The 24,372-nt window shown below is 45.0% G+C and overlaps 2 protein-coding genes across 2 annotated transcripts in view; both read left to right on the top strand.

Moving 5' to 3' along the window:
* The window catches only part of ITGAV (integrin subunit alpha V), a 70,726-nt gene extending 61,553 nt beyond the window's left edge, over positions 1-9,173 (top strand). The window contains exons 29-30 of the mRNA XM_035133482.2: positions 290-412; positions 1,878-9,173. Coding sequence (XP_034989373.1) covers positions 290-412; positions 1,878-1,973 — 219 coding nt within the window. The 3' untranslated portion in view covers positions 1,974-9,173. The remainder of the gene's footprint in view (positions 1-289; positions 413-1,877) is intronic.
* A 5,259-nt stretch (positions 9,174-14,432) lies between these two features.
* The window catches only part of FAM171B (family with sequence similarity 171 member B), a 30,318-nt gene continuing 20,378 nt past the window's right edge, over positions 14,433-24,372 (top strand). The window contains exon 1 of the mRNA XM_035133458.2: positions 14,433-15,125. Within this exon, the coding sequence (XP_034989349.2) occupies positions 14,939-15,125 (187 nt within the window). The 5' untranslated portion in view covers positions 14,433-14,938. The remainder of the gene's footprint in view (positions 15,126-24,372) is intronic.

Raw genomic sequence — 24,372 nt, 5'->3', positions numbered from 1 at the left:
GCAAACTCAAAATCCAAGCCAGTGAAGCTATGTGATCACCTTCCGACCAGAACCTACCTTTATCTTACTAGCAATTCAGCAAGCAGTGCCAGATTCTGCTCCTCCCAAATCACAGCATACACACAAACATAGGCCAGTAAAACCTTGCTCCTTCCCTTCGTTAAACAGTGTTTGTTTCTGCCCACCGGTGTGCCACATGCAAGTGAATCATGAAGAATTTCCAAAGCATATCCCTCCAACGCTCTACATTGGTTCTCTATAAAATATGTTGTTGTCTCCTCCTCTTTAGGTTACCACGAATATCCTGTGGGGTATTCAGCCAGCACCCATGACCGTGCAAGTCTGGGTAATCATACTAGCCGTCTTAGCAGGATTATTACTTCTGGCACTTCTAGTCTTTATAATGTACAGGGTAAGTGGTGTCTTTAATGAATCATAGAATTGTAGAGTTGGAAGGGACCCTGTGGATCATCTAGTCCAACCCCCTGCAATGCAGGAATATGCAGCTGTCCCATATGGGGATCGAACCTGCAACCTTGGCCTTATCAGCACCACGCTCTAACCTACTGAGCTATCCTGGCTCATTTTATTGTACTATGGTACTTTTCAGAGTGCACTCCTATACTCATCTGTGATTAGCTCCCATTGAACTTGGTGGAACTTATTTCTGAGTAGGTTCAACCTAGGGGGAAGAAGCCTCTAAATCATGGGTGGGGAACTGGATCCAGTCAGTGGGCCAGATCCTTACCTCTGCCACAAACAAACTTTGAAAGATGGGCACTGGCCACAAATCCACTGATGGGCACTGGCAGTACACCTGCAAAGGAGATCAGCTGATGGGCACAAAGAATGTGCCCTTTTTGTTTGCAGACAGGTCTGGTTTCAATTAAAATGGACCTATTTCCTCTGCCAGCCTGTTGATTGGCTGCGTTAGAAAGTTCTCAGTGGGGCACATCCCAGCAACATCGGTATATGCCCTACATTTGATGTCAGGTGCGGGGCAAGAGGCTGTGGATTGGGGAAACAGTCTATCTGGGACCTCTACCAAGCCTAAAGGTGGCCGAAGGTTCCCCAGTTCCTCTAAATTGACTTCCTTTTTGTGTTCCATATAAATATTTGGAAATCAAAGCCAGAAATCCAGTAGCCAAAGACAGAAATCAGATGAGTAATCTTTTGGGGGCATTCAACGTGGTTGTAGAGGTACACGTGTACAATCACATGAAAGCACAAAACAGGTAGGAGAACAGGGAGTTTGTCGATTTAGCTGCAGCTTCAGATAAACACAAGGAAAAGAACCGAAGGAAACATGTTGTACAGCCTTTGAGATTTCTGTAGCGGTCGGCTGTGAGAGCTCTGATTCTCGTTGATTCAAATGGACCCTCCCCAGCCCTTTTACAGGTTTGCTTATTTAGAGTATTAGTTATACCAGTTTTCAGTCCAACCTCACAGAACAGGAGCTTGCATGGGAAATAATTAAATGTTTTAAAATAGTAACAATGACTTGGCTGCTTAAGGTCTACGTCCAGATGTTTAAAGATCTGTTATTGCAGAAGGCCTGGCTGAGTTCTGCTGGTGGCAAGAGGTTCAGCAGTAAATAAGATGTTTAAAGCGCTGTTGATGTGCTGGGCTATGCATGTGGATGTTGTGCGTGTAACAACAGTAGCGTGGCATGTGAAAGTCCCATGCACGTATGCGGATTCTGTGCGCATGGTAAAATGTTTTTGAAATTGGAGGCTGCATTTGTCTACCTGTTGTGGGGATGCCTTAACTATTTTGATACCCCCATGAGTGAAGCCATGGGGTGTTTATGGGCAGAGATACTTCCTGTGTCGCTCCCAATATGCATTGTATTACCTTCTTTTCTCTCTACAATGCAGGTGGGCTTCTTCAAGCGTGTGCGGCCACCTCAGGAAGAACAAGAAAGGGAACAGCTGCAACCGCATGAAAATGGAGAAGGGACATCGGAGGCCTAAGCAGTGTTTTAGCTGTGTCATTTACCAAAAGGTTCAGAATGGTCAACACACCTTCCTTTTTTAAAATGTGTATTTTTTTCCGCCTTGAGGGACAGACTGTCTAGAATTGCATTGCAGGTGTCTTCTGGCATCTACAGTAGTCAGAGGTTAACTGCAAAATGAGAGCAATACATGTTAGCCTCCCTCCTATTTAATCCTGTTCACATACGTGACTAATACATGTGCACTGATGAGCATATTTTTAGTGCCGCAGCCTTGCTTATCCAGCTCCGGAAGGCTAAAGACATAAAATGTGTTGATTGGTACAACTTGAACTGCTAACGAGAGTTTGCAGACCTGCAGCTACTACATCCGTTTAATGAACTGTGTGTACACTAATTGAAGACTGTCTGGGTTGGACCATTCCACGGTACTCACCAATCCTCAGAAGTACTTAACTTGCCACTACATTTTCAAACCAGAAACATCTAAATCGACAAAACATACAATGTTCTGCTCCACTTACATGATTTTCAGTGAGTTCGCCATAGAGGACAACTGTACTGTCCACTTCATAGATGCAAAAGATTTATTTCGGTTTCCTAATATTTATGAGAGATCATCAGCCTTTTCCTAATATTTCCTAATATTTATGAGAGATCATCAGCCTTTTTTCTAGACACTAATATACCCAAACTCTGGGAAATGATTGATTTGTGCACCAGACTTCTGATAACTTTTCTAGCCCTTCATAACCTTTCCGCACTTCAGAAAATTCAAAGCCTATACAAGGAAACAGAAATTCTTCATTCACAATATATTATAAAAAAAATAATTAAGAGTATCTGCTTGACCTTACTATGCATAATTTTACTTCTGCTTTCAAAATGCAAGTTTTGAAACAAAATGGAATTATTTATAGCAAAACTAGGCTGTTGGAGGATGAGCAAAGGAGGACATAGAGGGAGCGAAGCAAATGGTGCTTAGATGAATTGGAATTGTTACCTCTTACAAGCCCACTAGAAGCCTTCATCAGACGTGTCTCACAATTTCCAGCTCTTAACTGCAGCGTAAGTTGGAAAACTAAAGAGTTCAGAATGCCACATCCCGCTCTAGATCTTGGCTTTGCTCTGGGTCTTTACAGATCAAACCCTTAGATATGTAAAGAAGGAATCCTGTTTGTACAAGTAATTTGACAGGCGGTGGTAGCAGTCATGCTGTGCTGAACGTGTCTCAGTGAAGATGCCAAGTGGCAATGTCATGTTGTCTCAAGTGGGACCCCCTCACGGTTGCATTTGCCAGGAAGTTTTGTTTTTTTAATCGTCATAGAGGAAAGCAGTGGAGTAATGGAGGAAAAGCATTTTATTCTGAACAGCTCGCAGGATGCATGTTGTTAAGCAGGAAAGAGCCTTAAAGGGCAGTTCCGGTGAATGGGATTTCCAAGGATGTTGACTGTACCTTCACTCTTTCTGGGATCATTGCCAGGATTTGATCTATGGGAGGAAGCTGAAACCACAGTGGAGATAGTTGGCCAGGTATTCAAGAGCTCTGATGGAGAGATTTCCTGGAGAAGAGAGACCACTGAGGCGATAATACACAAGAAGGCAAATGTGAAGCTGAATTGTAAGGTTTGGTCTTAGGTGTTTCTACCTTTTTCCTAAAACGGGGTATTGTAAGTACATTTAATGGGAAGGATATGCCTAGTTGCAGAAATAAAAAAATGCGGACGATGAGAGCAACTGTGTGCCATGTAGCCGAACTACCAAAATTGGGAAATGAGGTAGATTTATCAAAGCGATGTGGTTCTGAATTGCTGGTTTATTTTTAAAATCATCTCTATTTTCTGTGAGAGGAAAACAAAAAAGGGACTTAAGTTTTAGTGTTTATCTTGGGCCTAGAGAACCACATGCATGCACATCATTTGATTTTGGGGGGGATATTGATTACTGTACTCGATGACTATTAGCTGAATGTGTGAACTTAGGAGCAACTGGGAAAATAGAGCTCTATCTATGCCATGGTGCCAGATCTGATGGCCCTTTCATACAGGCAAGTTATCAAGTGATGAGCATGCGGATGTGAACTAGGCTTAAGACAATAAAGAGAAGACAATTGCTTCTATGGGGCTCAAAGTAGCACTTTCCATACAAACGCCATACTGAAAGAGACAATTGTTTGATAAGCACGAACAGCAACTGCAAAACACAACAGATTGTATCAGTTTCCACTTTCCACCCTGAGTTACCGGATAGTTTTGCTTTGCCACATTCACAGTGTGTTCTTCCATAAGGGCCAATGACACTGCAACACTTTGTAAATAGTGCTCTTGTTTATCCAAATCTCTTTTTTCTTGGATATCCCCTCCTAGACCATTCAGATGAATGAACTTGTACTGTATGTAAATATTTCTAAAGGAAAGAATGTCACAGAAGTAGGCAAAATGAAATATATTAAGCATTTTATACTTAATAATTTTTTCATGAAGATTATATATTTTGTACACAGCAGAAGACGATGCATCAAAATGTACAAAGAACGCTACCCCCTCCCAAAAAAACCCAAAACCAAATGGTTATGTCCTGTCACTTGAGTCTGCTTAATTGGATGAAAATATGGTTAAGATAAGAGATAAATATTTTTTCTGGCCTTGTCGTTCTATTGGTCTGTATCTAGACATAGCTGTTACTGAAAGTATCCTTCTTAACAGTACAATCCTATGCTTGTGTATTCAGAAGTAAGTCCCATTCTGTTCAGTGGGGCTTACTCTCGGGTAAGTGTGCACAGAATTGCAACCCAGAGTGAGTTATAAATCAACTTCATTGTTGAATAGACACATCTTGGTGTCCTGTATTACAAAAAAGCATAAATTTCCAAGTGGTTTAGCAATCTGCCAATTTATATTATTAACTAGAAATTTGAATATCCACAGCTTAACATCCTAAGTGAACAAGCAGATGTAGTCCTATCCTCCTACAGCTAACAGCTGCAACCCAGCAGTGTTGGGAGTTTTGGCAGTCTTTAAATTTAAATATCTGAAAACAACAAGATTTAGGAAACTGACAAAAATGCATTAATTAAAGACATAAAGGTAGCACTGGGTTTTTCAGTTCTGTGCGGTGTTAGGGGTGTGTGATAGAGGTTTCATAATTTTAGAGGCATTATGCTGTGGTCTAAACCACTGAGCCTAGGGCTTGCCGATCAGAAGGTCAGCAGTTCAAATCCCCGCGACGGGGTGAGCTCCCGTTGCTCGGTCCCTGCTCCTGCCAACCTAGCAGTTCGAAAGTACATCAAAGTGCAAGTAGATACATAGGTACCACTCCAGCGGGAAGGTAAACGGCACTTCCGTGCGCTGGTCTGGTTCGCCAGAAGTGGCTTAGTCATGCTGGCTACATGACCCGGAAGCTGTCTGTGGACAAACGCCGGCTCTCTTGGCCTATAGAGCAAGATGAGCGTGCAACCACAGAGTCATCCGCGACTGGACCTAATGGTCAGGGGTACCTTTACCTTTACCTATGTTGTAACATCAGTGCTTTCTTGCCATAGTATACCTGTCACTAATATAGGACTCCCTAATAATCATATGAACTATGTATAGGCAACCGCTTTTTAAAAAAATACAAAGTGGTATTAAATAGTATGATATTATATACTATGATATTTCCTTCAAGGTTATAATACACAGCATTAGAACAAACCATAAAATCATAGAATTGTAGATCTGGAAGGGACCACAAGCGCTATCTAGTCCAGCCCCCTGCAATGCAGGAATCTTTTGCCCAACATGGGGCTTGAACCCATGACCCTGAGATTATGAGTCTCATGCTCTTATCAACAGAGCTGCGTGACCTCTTCATAAAAATCCCTTCCGGAAACCAACCACCCATTCTTCATAAGACACTGTCATTCTATTGCAGATAGGGCTGCTATCTTATCAGTCCATAATGCGTTTATGCTTTAATATTGGTATATCACTGCTTCATTTTCATGGCATATTCTGAGAGGTACTGAGTTGATTGAATTATTTAACAGAATGTAATGTTATTATAACTGAATCAACAGGCTAGGAATGGGGCATGATGTTTTTCTGAGTTCGCTGCTCTCTTTTAAAAAAAAAATCAAATGCAATTCATCTTTTATAACCAGTTTTAATTAATTCCTTGCCAAATTATCAACATATACAGGCCTCACTAAGGAAAAACCAGATGCTGTAATTCTGTCTGGGCATTCTCTCCCTGTTGCACATATCTCTAGTCACTTAAAATTCATTCACATTTGCAGGTTTGTTACATAATGTCACAGGACATCCAATTTTATTTATTTATTTTAAATGAGTTTGAGGTCGTACGGAATCTCTTGTCTGTCCTGCTTGACCTGTGATGCCTATTTCAAAGGCAGTATTCAAACGATTTTATGTTATGAATGTTGTGTGTGTGAAGTTGAAGTGGAATATCCATGTGCAAATAGAATACACTCAGCAAGCATGCGTGAACTTAACTCAGTATGTATAAACTGCCTCAGTTGAAAATATTTGCAGAGGTTTGGGGGGGTGGAGCCAAAACACTTTCTGGGCAGAAAACTCAGCTTTCTGTTTCATTCACAATATCTCTTATAGTTATGCGAGTCATCACTGATGTTGAACATGCATTTATGTACTCATTCCACTTAGGGGTTTTGTTTTGTTTTGTTGCATAAAGAATTCCAGGGTCCTAGAGCGGAAGTACTTTATTGCCTCGTATGGGCTCTCTGAAGACTTTATATTGGTGCAGACACTTCAGATTCAAAGTCACTCTCGTCCATTTGTCCTTTCCCTATGTCTCCTTGCTACAGAATTACAGTGGTACCTCAGGTTACAAACACCTCGGGTTACAAACACCTCGGGTTACAGACTCCATTAACCCGGAAGTAGTACCTTGGTTTAAGAACTTTACCTCAGAATGAGAACAGAAATTATGGCGCGGTGGCAGCGGGAGGCCCCATTAGCTAAAGTGGTACCTCAGGTTAAGAACGGATTCAGGTTAAGAACGGACCTCCGGAATGAATTAAGTTCGTAACCAGAGGTACCACTGTAGTACCAAAGCCAAACCCAAGACGAGCATAAAATGTGGTACACACATGTTGGCCTGAGATGAATGTAGCATATATTGTCTCTCAGAAGTCAGCAGGGCAGAGAGCAAATATACTAAACTGACCTTGCAGGTTTAAGTAGGTTTACTCATAGCTAACCCCCGTTGCTTTTAGTATAACCTGTGCACTAATAATACTCCTTAGGTGTGCAACCTCAGTGACTATGTAACTGCTCTAGATAGTATTATGATCACCCACAGGATTAATCAGAAGTAAGATCCATTGCTTTCAGCAGAACATATTCACTGGTAAGAATACTTAGGTTTGCAGCCTCCTTGTCTATATAATTCTCTAGAAATGTGATTGCCCACATTGGGCGACACACCATGTATGTTAGCAAAGTTTGCTAGTTGCAAACTCTTATTTATAACTTCTGCAAGTAAAATAATGACTGTACTGTTACTGAGCTAATAGTACAGTGCAACTATTGTGTGAAACATTTATTCCTCTAAATACACTGACCTTACAATAATGTTCCATGTCAATTCAACATAAATTAACCCACCATTAAAAACAGTAACACACATTTTACTTAACACTAATAGTAACCAGTGAGAGACTATGGGTGCTTAGTTTGTTTGTTTCTTTAGACAGTCCTTCATGCTGCACATCTGAGTTTTCAAACTCAGGGATTAACTAGGCATTATAAGAACAGCATTGCCAGAGCTTCCTTGCAATGTGTGAAGACACACATGGTATTATATTATTGTACTGTGCTCTGCTTTGCCCCAGCTGGCCAACAATGAATTAGGTGAGGCACAACACAGTGCAATTATGTCACATCACTGTAATGTGTTTCTATACCACAGGTGGGGCACCTATAGCACTCCAGATGTTGTTGGACTGCAACTCAAATCACCCATGACCATTAGCTATGCTGGAGCTATGTTGCTTGGAGACCCACAACATCTGGAGGGCCATGGGTTCTCCATCTTTGGCCTAGACATTACAGGAAACTGGGGATAGGAGACTGAGTTGTCTGCAACATCTGGCTAATATGACAAAGGAAAGACAAAAGCAATTTATTATCTCTCGGGGGGGGGGGTGTTATGCAAAAATAAAAGTAAAACATCCCAATGGGGTGAGCACAAGACTTTCAGCAGGTCTAAGATAAATCTTTGAATTCCAGCCTAAGTTTTTGGTCTTGGTGTTTAGAATGTGTCTTTTATTTCACCATTTCCTAATTTTTATATATATATGTAGTGATTTATTGTTTATGAAACACGTGCGTCATTTTCTAAACAAACCAATGATTGGCAGCGTAACTACCACACAATTGAGACCTTTTCTTAATTATATTATAAATGCACTTTGCTAATACGAATTTCTGGTTACGATGTGCCCTCTTGTCTCAGGACGCTGCTGTGCTATTCAACCCATCAGTCTGTTTATCTAAACATCTCACCCAAACATTTCTTTCCAGGTGTCTCACAACCCACTTTAATTTACTATGTGTGATTCCATAGGTTATAGGCTGAAATAATATATGTTATTCCATAAACCTGCATCTGTTACTCCAATTTCACTGTCATTCCTTCCCCCAAAGAATCCTGGGAACTGTAGGTGCTGTTGTAGATGCATCCTAAAATATTTTCTGTGTATTTATTTGGCTGAAGTCTTCAATGCACTTTAGACTTTATTTCTTTTAGAAATAAGAGTATATGTTTCCTTAAAAAAATAACAATACATTGAAACATCAGGTGTGTAACTGGGTTTGACTGTGCATGAACAGGATGGTCACACTGTTAATGCTCAGGAATTTTTTTAAAAAATGCATTTAGAAAAGCAATAAATAAAATCCACCAGCACTTACACTTTAAGCCTTATAAAAGTTCTGTGAATTAATAGTATTTTAAATGTTGAAAACAAATAAAACAAGTCATTGTTGTCACTCACAACAGGTGTAAAGATAGCCTATAGGAGATACATTGCCCATCCCTTAATCCACAAATCCACTGATGTTAAAACACTTGGAAAAGAAAGTCAGATATATTTTTTAATTGTTCGCATAAATCAATCGAAGAAATCTTTAATGTAAATAGTAGGATAACTAATGTTTCTTTCTTCATTGATGAATAAAATACTTATTTCACTCTGTCCTTTGGATTTATTTGCAAAACACAAATATCAGGATATGTACAACTTCACATTCGCAAAATTGCTTTGCATTTCCTCCTAATATAAAACTAGCTGGGACTGCCCAGGACTAATGCATTACATTAATGTAGCAAAAGCTAGTCAAACTGGTGCATGGGTGTTAGTTAAGTGGTTGGGGAAAAGAATGCTCACTGTGCAGGCCTATAGACACTGAACATTACAACGGACCAGTTCTAATAAGGCATGCAAAGAGAACATTATGTAAGAATATGAAGTTGCAGGGAATTGGCTGAAGTAAGCTTACCAACGAGAGACCCAGGTGGCGCTGTGGGTTAAACCACAGAGTCTAGGGCTTGCTGATCAGAAGGTTGGCGGTTCGAATCCCTGCAACGGGGTGAGCTCCCGTTGCTCGGTCCCAGCTCCTGCCCATCTAGCAGTTCGAAAGCACATCAAAGTACAAGTAGATAAATAGGGACCACTCCGGCGGGAAGGTAAACAGCGTTTCCATGTGCTGCTCTGGTTCGCCAGAAGCAGCTTTGTCATGCTGGCCACATGACCCGGAAGCTGTCTGCGGACAAACGCTGGCTCCCTCGGCCTATAGAGCAAGATGAGCGCCGCAACCCCAGTCGGCCACGACTGGACCTGATGGTCAGGGGCCCCTTTAACTTTACCTTTAAGCTTACCAACACTTTGGTTGGTTGGTAGGATCTGTATGTGGGGGGCAGTGACAAACCAGGCAACGACCCCAAGGCCCCACACTTTAGGGGTCCCAAGATCTTGTACAAAATCCTGGCTGACCTCTTTATAGTCAGTCTCTGTCTGCTTTGTCATTAACTCAGCAGCATTGTAGGCAAGTAAAGTCCCTTCCTTCAGAAGCACAGTCCGTCCGTCCCCCACTTAAACCAAGCCTGTCTGTATCAGTTTTGCACCAGTTCCTTGGCTAGGAGCTGTCCTGGTGCCCTTTTTTTCAGCACATTCCCAGTTGCCCGTTTGCTCAGGACATCAGGAGTCAGCAGCCTTTTGATTATAGTAAGGGGAAAGGAGACAAGATTTACAATTTCACAGGTATTGTTTCACCATGAAATCCTTCAGCCTTTTCTGCTGGAAGGTAAGTAACTCAGTTGTTTAACCAAATATCTGCTAGGCTAGGGCAAGGAAAAGGTTGGAGCCTCTCTTCTTCAGTGAAAACTTCCTTGGCCAAAGAAGACTTAAAATCATAGAATTGTAGAGTTGGAAGGGACCACAAGAGTAATCTAGTCGAACCCCCTGCAGTGCAGGAATCTTTTGCCCAACCACGACCCTGAGATTAAGCCTCATGCTATACTGACTGAAGGGACATGGGTGGCGCTGTGGGTTAAACAGAACAGAACAGAAGGTCGGCGGTTCGAATCCCCGCGGCGGGGTGAGCTCCCGTTGTTCAGTCCCTGCTCCTGCCAACCTAGCAGTTCGAAAGCTTGTCAAAGTGCAAGTAGATAAATAGGTACCGCTCTGGAGGGAAAGTAAACAGCGTTTCTGTGTGCTGCTCTGGTTCGCCAGAAGCGGCTTAGTCATGCTGGCCACATGACCTGGAAGCTGTATGCCGGCTCCCTCAGCCAATGAGCCAGATGAGCGCCGCAACCCCAGAGTCAGTCACCACTGGACCTAATGGTTGGAGGTCCCTTTACCTTTACTGACTGAGCCATCCTCCAACCCTGTACAGTGTACACCCTTGCTTAAGACTGAATCCTACCGAATACAGTAGTACAGTACTTACTTTTGACCATCACATCATTTCACCTATCTTCTAATTAGTTTATGGAGCAGTGCCGAAGGGATCGTGTGGCAGGATTTCTCTCCTGCACTGGCTTCATTTACTTTTACAAATGCAGTAGCGAATTTTCTTAGGTTGGGAAATAGGGTCAGCTTAGCTCACTGATTGTCAGGATCATGCCAATGTGCGAATCTCTAGGCTGTGCGCGCACATTTTCATTTCCCCCCCTCCAAATCCTTTTGTCCTAAAACTGTTATGTTATATCTTCCTTTTCTGTCTGCTTCAGGGCTTAAAATAACACTGCTTGCTTTGAGGGAGAATTTTGCTGCCTCCTTAAAGCTGCATTTTGAGAAGCTCTGAGAATGAGATTGGGTGGGGGACACATTACTGTACTCAAAATACTTCAGCTGCAAATGCCTGGGTGATAGGGCCATTAGTGGCTGACAGCCAGATGGTTAAAAGGACTCAGCCTTATGCCCAGAGCATCCTAAACCTCTAAGTGCTAAACAAAAAGGATTGAACAAACCCAAGTGCTCATGCCATCAGTCCATAGTTGTCAAGTAGATTCTGGTATAGACCTACTAAACACTCAGATATTGACCACTGTCTTGCTCTTGATTGGTGTTAGGTGTGTTGCTGTCCATTGTCACAACTCCCTACAATAGTAATGATACTGAACTAACATTCCTTCAGCATCGTTTGGGATGAGCATGCTTTTTAGCAGACAATTGCACTCTCTCAGCAGTGCTTCCCGTCTGTTGTATGGCAGGCCCAAATTTGCTTGTTATTTGTGAATTTTATGGGACCCAGGTGGCGCTGTGGGTTAAACCACAGAGTCTAGGGCTTGCTGATCAGAAGGTTGGCGGTTCAAATCCCTGCAATGGGGTGAGCTCCCGTTGCTTGGTCCCAACTCCTGCCCACCTAGCAGTTCGAAAGCACATCAAAGTGCAAGTAGATAAATAAAGACCGCTCCGGTGGGAAGGTAAACGGCGTTTCCGTGCGCTGCTCTGGTTCGCCAGAAGCAGCTTTGTCATGCTGGCCACATGACCCGGAAGCTGTCTGCGGACAAACGCCGGCTCCCTCGGCCTATAGAGCGAGATGAGCACCGCAACCCCAGAGTCGGACACGACTGGACCTGATGGTCAGGGGCCCCTTTACCTTTACCTTTATTACAGCTGCTATGTGCAGTGGTTGTTTGAAAAGCATCTGAATTAAAACTCACTTCCTCCTCCTACAACAAACACCAGGGGGGAGGAAGGGGAAGGAACTGCGGGACTAGAAATCAGATTGGTGCTAGGTTTGCACGTGTCCCCATTGACGCAGGCATTTTGCAGTCAAGGCACAGCTATCTCAGGCAACTTGCATGGTAAATAACTCCAGCACAGTTGCCGTATGGAGGCGCACTTCTCACTCCTTCCGCTGGATGACCGACCATGACACAGGAATCATACCTGGATCTGAGTATCTGTGAACTGGACCTTGTGTAGCCGTCCCCTTTCCCCTCACCCCAGTGCTATATTTGAGAGCAAAGGAAGCCATTTAAATTCAGCTTTCGTTACCGTTTCATGGCTGCAACTGACACTTCAAAGAAGCCTCCATCTCTGTAGCATTCCTCTCTATTGCTTCTGTCATTCACCAGTAGGCCATGGATCAGTTTAAGAATTACTTAACAGGGTAAGATTATCTTTCTCAAGTTTCCTTGACATAAGCACTGGCAGTGTAATCCCAATGCTGGTGGGGAGTACGTGTGTGAATAGCACATCCCATAGTCAGGCCCATCTGCATGGCTCTTCTCAGTTTCCCCCTATATTTTTCTATTGCAAAACAATAGTTGTCAAGTGGAACTAGGTGCCCTGGGAATTTTCATCAAGTGAATCTCCAGCCATTTGATTAGCCTTGACCACAAAATGCAACTGCAGCTAAATCATCACTTACTGAACTACCTACAACAATACCCGTGTTCTGGTTGATTGCAACAAACAAGCAAGCAGGCCAGAGCATTCACTCACAAGTAAGCACTTGTTTGATGGTCAAGGAAATGTAACCTTTCCCTATCACTCCATGCTAATGATTCCATCTCTAGAATAGGAACGGCTTCACCTGTCAAATTTCTGTCAAATAACACGACGTTATTGTGAACAAGAATTGACTTTGTCAGATGCAATAATAATAATAATAATAATAATTTATTATTTATACCCCGCCCATCTGGCCGGGTCTCCTCAGCCACTCTGGGCGGCTTCCAACAGAAGAATAAAACACAATAATCTATTAAACATTAAAAGCCTCCCTGAACAGGGCTACCTTCAGATGTCTTCTAAAAGTCTGGTAGTTGTTTTCCTTTTTGACATCTGTTGGGAGGGCGTTCCACAGGGCAGGCGCCACCACCGAGAAGGCCCTCTGCCTAGTTCCCTGCAACTTGGCTTCTCGCAACGAGGGAACCGCCAGAAGGCCCTCGGTGCTGGACTTCAGTGTCCGGGCAGAATGATGGAGGTGGAGACGCTCCTTCAGGTATACTGGACCCAGGCCATTTAGGGCTTTAAAGATCAGCACCAACACTTTGAATTGTGCTCAGAAACGTACTGGGAGCCAATGTAGATCTTTCAAGACCGGTGTTATGTGGTCTCGGCGGCCGCTCCCAGTCACCAGTCTAGCTGCCGCATTCTGGATTAGTTGTAGTTTCCGAGTCACCTTCAAAGGTAGCCCCACGTAGAGCGCATTGCATTAAGGATAACGCTTAATGTACATCTCAGGTCTGGGGTTGAAAGGCAGCCCTCCTCTCCAAGTCCAGCTTTTTGACCTTACATGGCACCCCCTCCCCAGCTCCAGCCCTCATTGACCCTATTCCACAGCTTCCTTGAGAATTTTTTGCCTGGGTATGTTTTTCATCTCTGCTGCTTTGGGCTTACTTGGATGAAGGACAGAGAGAGGCATGTAAAGAAGCCCTTATGCTTGATGCTCCGCCCAGTTTTGTTCATTGACCATTGCCTGCATTGGGTCCTCGAATGTTGTCCAGCAGGATGTGCACCTTGGCTTGGAAAGGATTCCCTACCCCTGTAGCCCATGGAGGTCCTCAGCAAACACATACACCTTGAAGGTGACATGAGACGTGTGTGTTATGTGCGTGAGAAAGGGTGGGGGGTGTTAAAGAGATACACCAGGCAGCGTTTCCCAAACTTGGGTCTCCTGCTGTTTGGGGACTACAACTCCCATCATCCCGAGCTGGCAAAGTCAGCGGTCATGGACGATGGGCATTGTAGTCCCCCCCCCCCCAAAAAAACCCCACAAACCAACCACCCTGGAGACCCAGGTTTGGGGAGCACCTTTGAGGAGCAAGCCCTGCTGCTAGGGGGAAGAAGACGCCAACACCTGCTACCCCTGTCCAGTCACCGAGATGCCACACCTCTGGGAGGGAGGGCTGCGTCTAAGGCAGGCACCCCCAAACTCCAGATGTTTTGGGGCTGCAACTTCCATCATCCCTAGCTAACCGGACCAGTGGTCAGGGATGATGGGAATTGTAGTCCCAAAACATGGAGGGCAGAGTTTAGGGATGCCTGCTCTAGGGAGAGCCGCAAGGCCCCTTGCAGCTTGGGAGGGAGGCAGAAACACGGCAGCAGAGCCCCCGGTTATGAAGGAGGCTCGGTGGTGCCCCTGTGGGGTGGGGCAGGGATATAAGGGGACCCGTGCTTGGGCGGACTGGGCGCCTGCTCTCCAAAGTGAAGCCCAGGAGAGTGAGCGAGCAGGCGGCGGGCAGAGGCGCCTAGTAGACGGCCGCCTCGCCTTCCTCCTCCTCCTCCTCCTCCTCCTCGCCGTCACGTGGGCGTGAGGGGGCCGCCTCCTGTCCCAGCGCGGGCGGGAGTGTGCGCGCGCCTGGGGGGGACCGGCAGAGAGCGGGAGACCCTGTGGCCACGAGCGGCTCAGCTGCTGCCGGCCCGGGCGTCCTCGCTCCTTCCCTTTCTGGCCGCCCTCCCTCGGTCCGCAATATGCCTCCGCTGCCCGCTGGCTGGTGGTCGCCATGCCGGGCATTCGCGGGAGCTCGCCGCTCCGGGGACTGGTGTTTCTGCTTATGCTGCTGCTGAAGGGCCGCCCGGGCTCCGCAGCCTCCGCCGGCGCCGCCGACCTCGCCAGGCGCCCTCCGAAGCAGCAGCAGCCGCAGCGAGCCGCCCTGGCGGAGGCATCTTCCTCCGCGGCTGCTCCTCCAGGTACGTCTCCCCGCACTCTGACCGCGCAACATGCGAGCATTTGCACCCAGAGGCTCCCGCTTGGGGAAAAAAAAACCTCCCCCTCTGTAACACCCACATTTTTTCCCGTATTGCGTCGCACCCCATTTCTTTCCCTCGCGTTTCAACCTTTTCCTGCGGCCCCCCCCCCGGTTGCAATGCATGCACACACTTTCCCTGGGCTTGCGGTAGTAGACCTGCCCTCGCTAGCTTGCTACAGCATCACCCCTGTTTTAAGATCTGGGGAGGGAATGTCGCATCGGATTGTTTTGTTTTGTTTTGTGTGGGGTTTGCCTGAACAGCGCGGCTTCTCTGGAGAGGCTGGCGAGTTGCTTGGAGAGGTTGCCCAGTTTTATAGACGGCCTCCTTGCTTTCTCGCAGAGTTTACATGGCAAGCCCAGACCATCCATCTCTCTCTTCCCCCCCCCCCCGACGTTTTTCACTTTTGCCACTATACCCGTCTCTTTTCTTCCATGCAGATGGATGAGTGCGGTATTCAGGATGGTAAAATGTATTTACTTAAACTGGAAGTGCGATATTTATTTGTTTTTAAAAAAGGCTACATAGAAAGAACAGGAAGGTGTGTTCTCCCCCAGGAACAGGAGGGTGCAGTTTCAGTGGGAGCAGGGGTGAAACTAGGCTTTATTTCACTCGGGTCAAAGACCCAGTTTGGCACGCACCCCTCCCCCAGGTTGGGAGCTTCAATGGCTCCCCTTTGGAGGCTTCACCTGGGGCAACCCCCCCAGCTCTCCACACCCCCCACCCCAGTTACAGCACTGAATGGGGTGCATCTAATGTACAAGCCCTCTCCCCTCCCAATATTGCCTCAAGCTTCTCCCCCCATAATGCAATCTATTTCTTTATTCACACCATTAATTTCATCATATTGCCTTGTTTGCCCCATCCATGGGTTGCATCATCTCCTCCCCTTTCTAAAGCTGCACCTATACACTGGCACCAAGGCTCCCCTCTGCCTTCATCACTTGGGAGGACTCCCTAATTTCTCTCTGGTCCTTTTGCCTCTGCTTCCCCTTTAAATCCCGCAGTCTCCCTTCCTCTTCCCAGAAGACTGGCCCTGGCCTAGACCATGCATGTGCTGCTTGTTATTTGTGGATAGTGTTGCTGAGGAGGGGGGGGTCTTGGCACTGTGTGTTTAATGAAGCAGTTTCCTTGCCTCTTGGGGATGTGAATTAGCCCTCTGTTGCTGTTCCTTTCCCTCTGTGGGGATTTAATAGGTGACCTGGAGCAGCTGCTGCTATGCTGTACTTTAAAGCTGATATTGAAAGCAGCTCTATTGGTGTATTGTGACGTGATATTCCTTCAACCATCCCCTTCTATCCGCAGAAAGGGAAATATTTTGTATTACTCACGGAAGACTCCTTTAAATAATAATAAAAAAGATGGAGATACGTTGGTTAACTAGAAGGGAGATGAAAGTGTCTTGGAATTTCTTGCAGCTCAAAATGAGCTTTCTTACCTGAACATTGTATATTGAGGGAAATGTTGGAGTTTGAATTCACCGTTTTATAATTTTTTTTGTTTTTTTTGTTTTAATGGATCTTGTGCTCTTACTCGGCGTGAGTTCAAATATATGTGCAGAGTATGACACATCCAACAAGGAAGTTGCACATCTGGTGATTTGTGATACATCATTGGTGATCTAATTTGCAAAAAACGAAACACTGGCTGCTGATGTTTCTGTCTGCGTTTTCTAATGCCAAATAATGGTATTTTTTATTTTCTAATCAGAATTCTTCTTCTCTCCCTTCCCTCTTGTTGGCTTTCTCTCCCTTCTTTTTTACTCTTTGGATACAGCAGTGTTGTTGTTGTTGTTGTTAAGGGAAATAGGTCAAGATCCAAAAGGATGTGCTAGCTTAGTCTTTAGCTTGCAAGGTAATACTGTTTGATAAGCCTAGCTCAGTCAATTTGTGCTGGCGTGAAATGGCTAGTGTATGTTAAAACGTCTTCAATGACTGGCAAAATCTATGAGCTCACTTGTTTTTCAGAATACTCTGCTGAGCAAGAAAATGTGTCATTTCCCTCCCCTCCTGGCAGTAGCGTATGCAGAATAGTGGTGTTCCTCGCTTGTTTCTCGAATCAGCCTTGCATTGCAAATGCTCCTACCATAGCAATTGGTGATTAAAGCTTTGTTGAGAAAACCTTGTTTGTAACTAAGATGCCTGTAGATTTGGACTTCCTTCAGATGCTTGTTATTTAAGCCTTAAATAGAGCCATAACTCCTCAGAGCAGGGATGGCTAACTGAGGGCCCTCCATATTCTGTTGGACTCCAGCTCCCATCAGCCTTAGCCAGCATTTCCAGTGGGAAGGGATGATAGGAGTTGTAGTCCAAGGACAACTGGAGGTCCATAGCTGCAGGTTCAACAAGATGCTTGTTACATAATGAAGCCATGGCACTTTCTTTAAGTGCTTAAGGAAGCTGGTGTTCCTGTGAAACATATAATCATATGACTAAACGATTACAGTTAAGATGCTTCGGCTCCAAAATGTTTCCCTTTTTATTCCATGGAGAATAAACAGAGCAGTTTAAGTTACATTGAGCTTGAGCAAAATAATGGTTGCTTTTAACGCTGGGGTGTTGTAAACCTCTTGAAAATGTGGCTAAAATAAGAGGAGGGGACAAGGGCGTACCCACCGCGGGGCAGGGAGGGGCCGCTGCCCTACTCTAGAGGCAGGGCCGGTCGGGCAGCTGCGGGCAAGAGTGGCGCTGCCGGCGGGGCTGGTGGGCAGAGGCGGAGGACAGCCCAGCGGAGCGCGAGTTCGGCGCCCGCAGCAGTCTCTTGCGCCCGAGCCGTGCGGAGTCCACACAGCCGCGCTGTGTGGGAGGGGGCAAGGGCTGACGCTCCCGACGTTCGGGAGACCTTTGCGCATGCGCAAAGCGGGGCGCATGCGCACAGCGCGGCTGTGGACTCCGGCGGCCGCCGTGCAGGGCGCATGCGCACAGCGCGGCTGTGCTCAAAGGTCTCCCGAACGTCGGGAGTCGTTCAGCGCCTGAGACCGCTGCAGCAACGGAGCCTCGGATAGCTTCGCGGAGGCCGGGGCTTTGCTCCAGACCTCCGCGGAGGCCCCGATCCAAGCCTGGTTCCCTTCTCTCCCCCCCCCCCGCCCACCCCCAGACTTCCCTCTTCTCCTCTAGGCGGCCGCTGGTTTTCTCCCCTTCGCCGCCGTCGCTTCAGGTTTATTTTGATTTCACCTGGGCTCTGTAGCCCCGCCCACATTCCCACTTTGTGGCCCCTCCCCTCCCGTGCCTTGGCCCCGCCCCTTGCCCCCCCCTAGTTTTGATCCTGGGTACGCCCCTGGGAGGGGAGCAAACATGTTTACTCATGATAATCGCATTTGGATGCCAAATACATGACCATGGACCACAAACAGTGGTTTTTAAAAGGTCTTTGTAGCGGTTGTGCTTTGTTTACACACCTCCTAAATTGTATTATGACTTGTGGTTTTTTTTACTTAAACATGTTGGTTCCAGGCTCAGGATGGACAAAATGATGCTCTTGAGATTATTTAAAATCACAGCAACAGAATCATATCATAGAATCACAGAATTGTAAAGTTGGAAGAGATCCTGAGGGTCCCGGGAGCCATTTGGCTCCTAGCTTTTCTATCCCAGTTTCTAACACTGCCCCCGAAATACACAATACTTCTTCTTCTTCTTCTTCTTCACAAACCCAAACTAATTGCAAAAGCATGCAGACCTCAATATGGGAGGATGTGGCAAGGAGGTGCCCTCTAGATGTTTTGGACTCCAACTCCCATCAGTCCCACCCAGCGTGGCTCAGGGATTATGAGCATCTTCATCCAAAACATCTGGAGAGGGACCGGACTGGGGAAGGCTGATACGGCACATTTCGAGGCTGAGCATGAGCGCTCCCTTTCCTTCTATGTATTGCAATGGGACATTATTAAATGACAGTATTTTCACAAGTTCAGCTGTCTTTGACAGATATAACAGCAGTGTCATCAGCTATGTTATCACTGCCAAGATGAACTGCTGTGACCTGGAAAACTAGCTGGTGTAGTGTTGTGTCCACATATTTCCAAACAGGGGTTCCTGCTGCCCATCTGCTTTTATGTGGGAAAGTATTTTCTAAGGAAAAGTGCCCTCTTTGGGGGCACGCAGAAGATTAGAAAGTCTGTGATCTGTCTCTAGATGCCTTGTTAACAACAAGATTTGACACTTGAGGCATGAGAACCTTCCCACCATCACCCCAGTTCGCCTCATAAGTTGGAGTACACACAGAGTCGGCACACAACCCAACTGAACACATTTCTCTGGGGATTTCGGTTACTATTAATACTTTTATTGGACCTAAGGTTCTACGTCTGTCTACCTGTTGAACCATCGTATGACACATTATTTTGGATTCTGAGCTGGCATCCTCTAGTCGCATTGTTGAAACCTTGACACTATACTAAGGACTGGGGAAACCCGGCCAGATGGGCGGGGTATAATATGGTTGTTGTTATTGTTATTATTTATTATCCTCACTCCCCAGAGACCCCCATTCCAGTACCTTGGACATCTACAGGACTTCTGCTACATTGTTGGCCAAGCAGGAGTCACCTTTTGTGTAAACAATAGGCTTTTTGTGGGTGCTGCACAGTGTTTGTGACCCCTGGGATTAGCATGATCATGGCAGACTGGGGGGGGGGGAATGGGACTGTGGTGAAGCAAACGATGACAGCAGCATGCACAATCATGATATTAAAAAAGCCAGTATATACAAACAATGCATCTGCATAAGCTTGGCCTGGCTGGGACATTTTATGTCTGCTGGAAAGTGTTCATGGGAACTGTCTTCAAATATATTTCAGATACTATAGCTGGGAAGCAGCAAGGCAGGAGTGTGGGTTTTCTGGGAAATTTCGCCTTTGAAAAATTTTCGACTCAAATTAGGGTAATTTTCCTAGGGTAATCTGCACTATGAAATATTTAGCTTGCTTTAAAAAAAAAAATCCCCTAGCCTAGAGAGTGATCTGCTTTAACATGTTAATAATACTCATATTAAGTGAACAGTGCTAATACTTTGAAATTGCCAAACTTGACTAATACACTGTATTGAAGTTGGCATCCATTTATTTAACTAAGAATACACTTATACTGCCAGCATATAAGAGAGTAAATAAGTTAAAGCTGCAATCTTGGGCACACTTTTGGCACGTAAGTTTCACTGCAGTCAGTGGAATTTCCTTCTGATTAGACAAAATAGAATTGCATTGCCTATATCTCTTTAAAACGTGCATTTCATGTTCCGCTAAATTTTCTTTCCAGATATTTCACGTATTCTAATACCAAACCTTGCACACTACAGTTCTGTTACCACTAGAATTAATGAAATACTATAAATCGCTTGCACCAGAAATGTGAAGTCATTTAAGGTAACAGAAAATGCTCTTCTGGGCTAAAGAAATTATTCCTACGGCAGAGCTTTATGTTTCTGAATTGATGTCCCAGTCTTGTCCTTTCATTTTCGTCCTTTGTTCTCAGGATTAATCTTCTGTCGTAACCAAAACATCATTCATCTGCCCATGGAATGATTGCACTTTAGAATTGTATCAAAAGTAGTTATGCCAGTTAGGATACTTGGGGAATAATTCCCCCTTGCCTAGAATTCCCACCTAGAATTTAACAAGATCGCACACCCTTGTGTCTCCACCCTAATTTTATTATTTTGGGGTTATGCATTATGCATTGCATAATTTTTATAAACAAAACATCAGACCTATTTCTGCCAGCAAGGAGCTCACATTCTAAAATAAGACAGGTGGGTGGGAAGGGAGAGACAAAGGTAGGAAGAGCTGAACACGAGCAAATGGTGTTATACATACAGTACCTAACTTTAGTTACAGCTGATTTGAAACCAAAGGTTGCAAAACACGGTGGGTTTTGGGAAGTGAAGAGTTAAAGGTGGCATTGCATAAATATTCAAGCAGAAACTTTTAGCATAGAAGGCAATGAGGGAGGATGGTTGAAGCCCTATTAGCAAGCAAGATACCTTTAGGCAGCTGAGGATGGAAATGGGGGGTGGAAGTAAAATTGTTTTTTTTAAAAAATAATAATAATGATTGAACAGGTATGTAACAGGAATAAAACCCAAAACCAGAGTGGGTAAGTCCATGGTAACCTTTAAAGGTAAGGGCATGGAGTCCATGCTGGAAGCCGAGCAATAGAATTTGAGGAAGGGGTGCCTTGTGGAGTCAGTGTAGGAAAATGTTGTCAGGGGAGTTTTGGAATTTTGGGTAGATGTGAGAAGCCTGTGATGGGAAGACCAAGGTAGAAGACTGCAGTAGTCAAGGTACTGGACCAGGACTTCAGCCAAGGGCAGAGGAATGGGAAAATTCTGCACTGATGTACAGGGAGAATCAACATGAATTTGCAACAGACTGCTGTTTGCATTTAAAATGTGTCTCGCAGCCTGGACTTGGGGCAGGGAGTCTGTCTCCTGCAAAGTGAGAGCTCCTCTCCCCACCCCACCCCACCCAATGTGAGTTCTGTGTTATGTGACTAATTCAGGAGTTTCTTGTCTTATGCTTGTCCACAAAGCTGTTACCAGGAAGAGAATCCTGGTTGCCAATAGCAATGGCATTTGTGGATTCCTGCCAAGAAGGTCCTCAGGGTTCTTTTAACCCATGTGGCAATGTAGTGCGTAGGATCAGGAAAAAAGTGCTGCAGGGGCAGTGCTATATCTGTGAATAATATTAATCTTGCATTTGTGGGCAGCTGTTCTTGCAAGGAGTTTAGAACATATGCCCATTTTATTCTCTTAATCCTGAGAGAAAGGGCCCATTGCCGCACAACCCAGATCTCTGATCAAAAGTCTGACATTATCTACTACGCTAGGGGTGGTTAACCTGTGGCTCTCCAGATGTTGTTGGGACTTGAATGTCCTATCACCCTTGATCATTGGCCATGCTGGCTGCAGCTGGTTGGAGTAGGAGTTCAATCACAGCTGTAGGACCCCAGGTTCCTCACCCCTGTACCCCTCCCCACACCCCTGTTCCTCCAGCCTTCCACAACTGAGGTGCTATGCTACGTTGATGGACCAAGACTGATTCTGCCAGAACAAATGAGCAGCCATTATGTCTTCATTGTGTGGAAAAGAAATGATTGTTGGGGGAAAGCCCTTGGCTTCTTGATTATTTATCTGAAGTCTTGATCTTCTGTTAGGATTTTTATTTTCTTAATCGCTTTGTTTTTGTCACGATTGTATGCGGACCTTCTTGGCATTTAAGGCAGCCTTGAAATGTTGAGTTTATAATTCCTCTTGAATTATAGAGTCTGTTTCACGACGATTGTATGTGAGGAGTCGAGCCAACACATTATTAGAGTTCCTTTGAGAAGCTCATTGGTTGCCTACCCTCTTCTTTATTCACGCCTCTCTATATTTGTCTCCATTGATTATTCTCCCATGAAAAATTTAGTGAACAATGTTGAGAGAAAAACACTGTTTCCACAAATCAGCCTGCTTTCATGTAAATATCAACTTTGGCCTTTAAATATTTTATTGGACATATATTATTTATTATAGTGGATGTAGCTTTTAAGTTTCACGGGCAGAGCCTGAATTAATTTGACAGTGGGTGTCTCATACATAACATTTGTGAAAGAGAAAAGGGGATGTTGGGAAACGGTCTTTTTAGAGATGTCCAGCTTTGTGCATGCCATAGCTCGATTTGAATAGCACAATGTAAGGTGATGTTTGCTGCATAATATTCACAATCAATAAATGTCCAAATGCGTTGGCAATATCACACAAGCAGTTCTGATAGTAAGCTGGATCTGGAAGCTGGTCTTATTTGTCTGCTGCAGCTTGTTCCCATGCTTTGTCACTGATAGGAAGGGGGGGGGGACTGGAAGAGCTTGTACTCCATTATATATTTCATAAATAATTGTTGCTGATCAGAGCTTCAGCTAATCTCCAGGTATACTTGTGGACGTTGTGCCCCATATGGTGGTTCTTGCCTTATGCCAGCTGTTAGTAGGTCCTGGCCATACATTTTAGTATTACTGCACTGCACTCCTCCAACATTGACAGATAGATAGCCAGTTTGCCATGAAAAATGTGATAAGGGGTGCTGCCCTTTACTTTCTGGTATGCTTAGACCCAGGTGGCGCTGTGGTTAAACCACTGAGCCTAGGGCTTGCTGATCAGAAGGTCGGCGGTTCGAATCCCTGTGACGGGGTGAGCTCCCATTGCTTGGTCCCAGCTCCTGCCAACCTAGCAGTTCGAAAGCACGTCAAAATGCAAGTAGATAAATAGGAACCGCTACAGCGGGAAGGTAAACGGCGTTTCCATGTGCTGCTCCGGTTTGCCAGAAGCGGCTTTGTCATGCTGGCCACATGTCCTGGAAGCTATACACCGGCTCCCTCGGCCAATAATGCGAGATGAGCGCGCAACCCCAAAGTCGGTCACGACTGGACCTAATGGTCAGGGGTCCCTTTACCTTACCTTTACTTATGCTTAGATTAGTATTGAAATGGTTTTTCAGCCAAAACCTAGAGTTTAAGGCATCAGTCTTGATGGGTTTTCTTTTTCTGGTGGTGGTTTCCCACATCGCTGTTTCTTGCTTGGCAGGGAGTTGGACTGGATGGCCCTTGTGGTCTCTTCCAACTCTATGATTCTATGATTCTAAGCAGTCTCCTATATTTACTTGCTTGTAAATAGCCCATAGCCTTCACTGAAAAGTTTTATTGACAAAAATTATGTTTCTCTCCCCACTCCATCCCTCCAGCATTCATATATGAAGCTGTCTTAAACCGAGTCTGACCATTGGTCCCCCTGTAGCCCAGTACGCACATTTGTAAGTCGAAAAAATTTGTAAGTCGAATCCCATAGGAATGCATTGGGAGAAAAAATTCGTAAGTCAAAGCAACCCTATCTAAAAATTCGTAAGTAGAAAAAATCCTATCTAAACAGCATCCAAGATAGCGGACGGAGCTCCATTCGTAAGTAGAAACATTTGTAAGTCGAGTCATTCGTAAGTAGAGGTACCACTGTACATAACCCTTCTGTAGCGCCACAAATCCAACTCAGTGGTGTAATGTTGGAAAATGTTGATCACTTCTCCTACCTAGGCAGTTACCTTTCCACAAGGGCCAACATTGATGCCGAAATCCAGCATTGCCTGAGCTCTGCAAGTGCAGCTTTCTCCCGATTGAAGTGCAGAGTGTTTGAGGACCGGGAAATTTGCAGGGAAACCAAAATG

This window comes from Zootoca vivipara, chromosome 1, assembly GCF_963506605.1.
Source record: "Zootoca vivipara chromosome 1, rZooViv1.1, whole genome shotgun sequence".
NCBI lineage: Eukaryota > Metazoa > Chordata > Lepidosauria > Squamata > Lacertidae > Zootoca > Zootoca vivipara.
The sequence above is the reverse complement of the archived record's forward strand: the minus strand, read 5'-3'. Positions and strand labels throughout refer to the sequence as shown.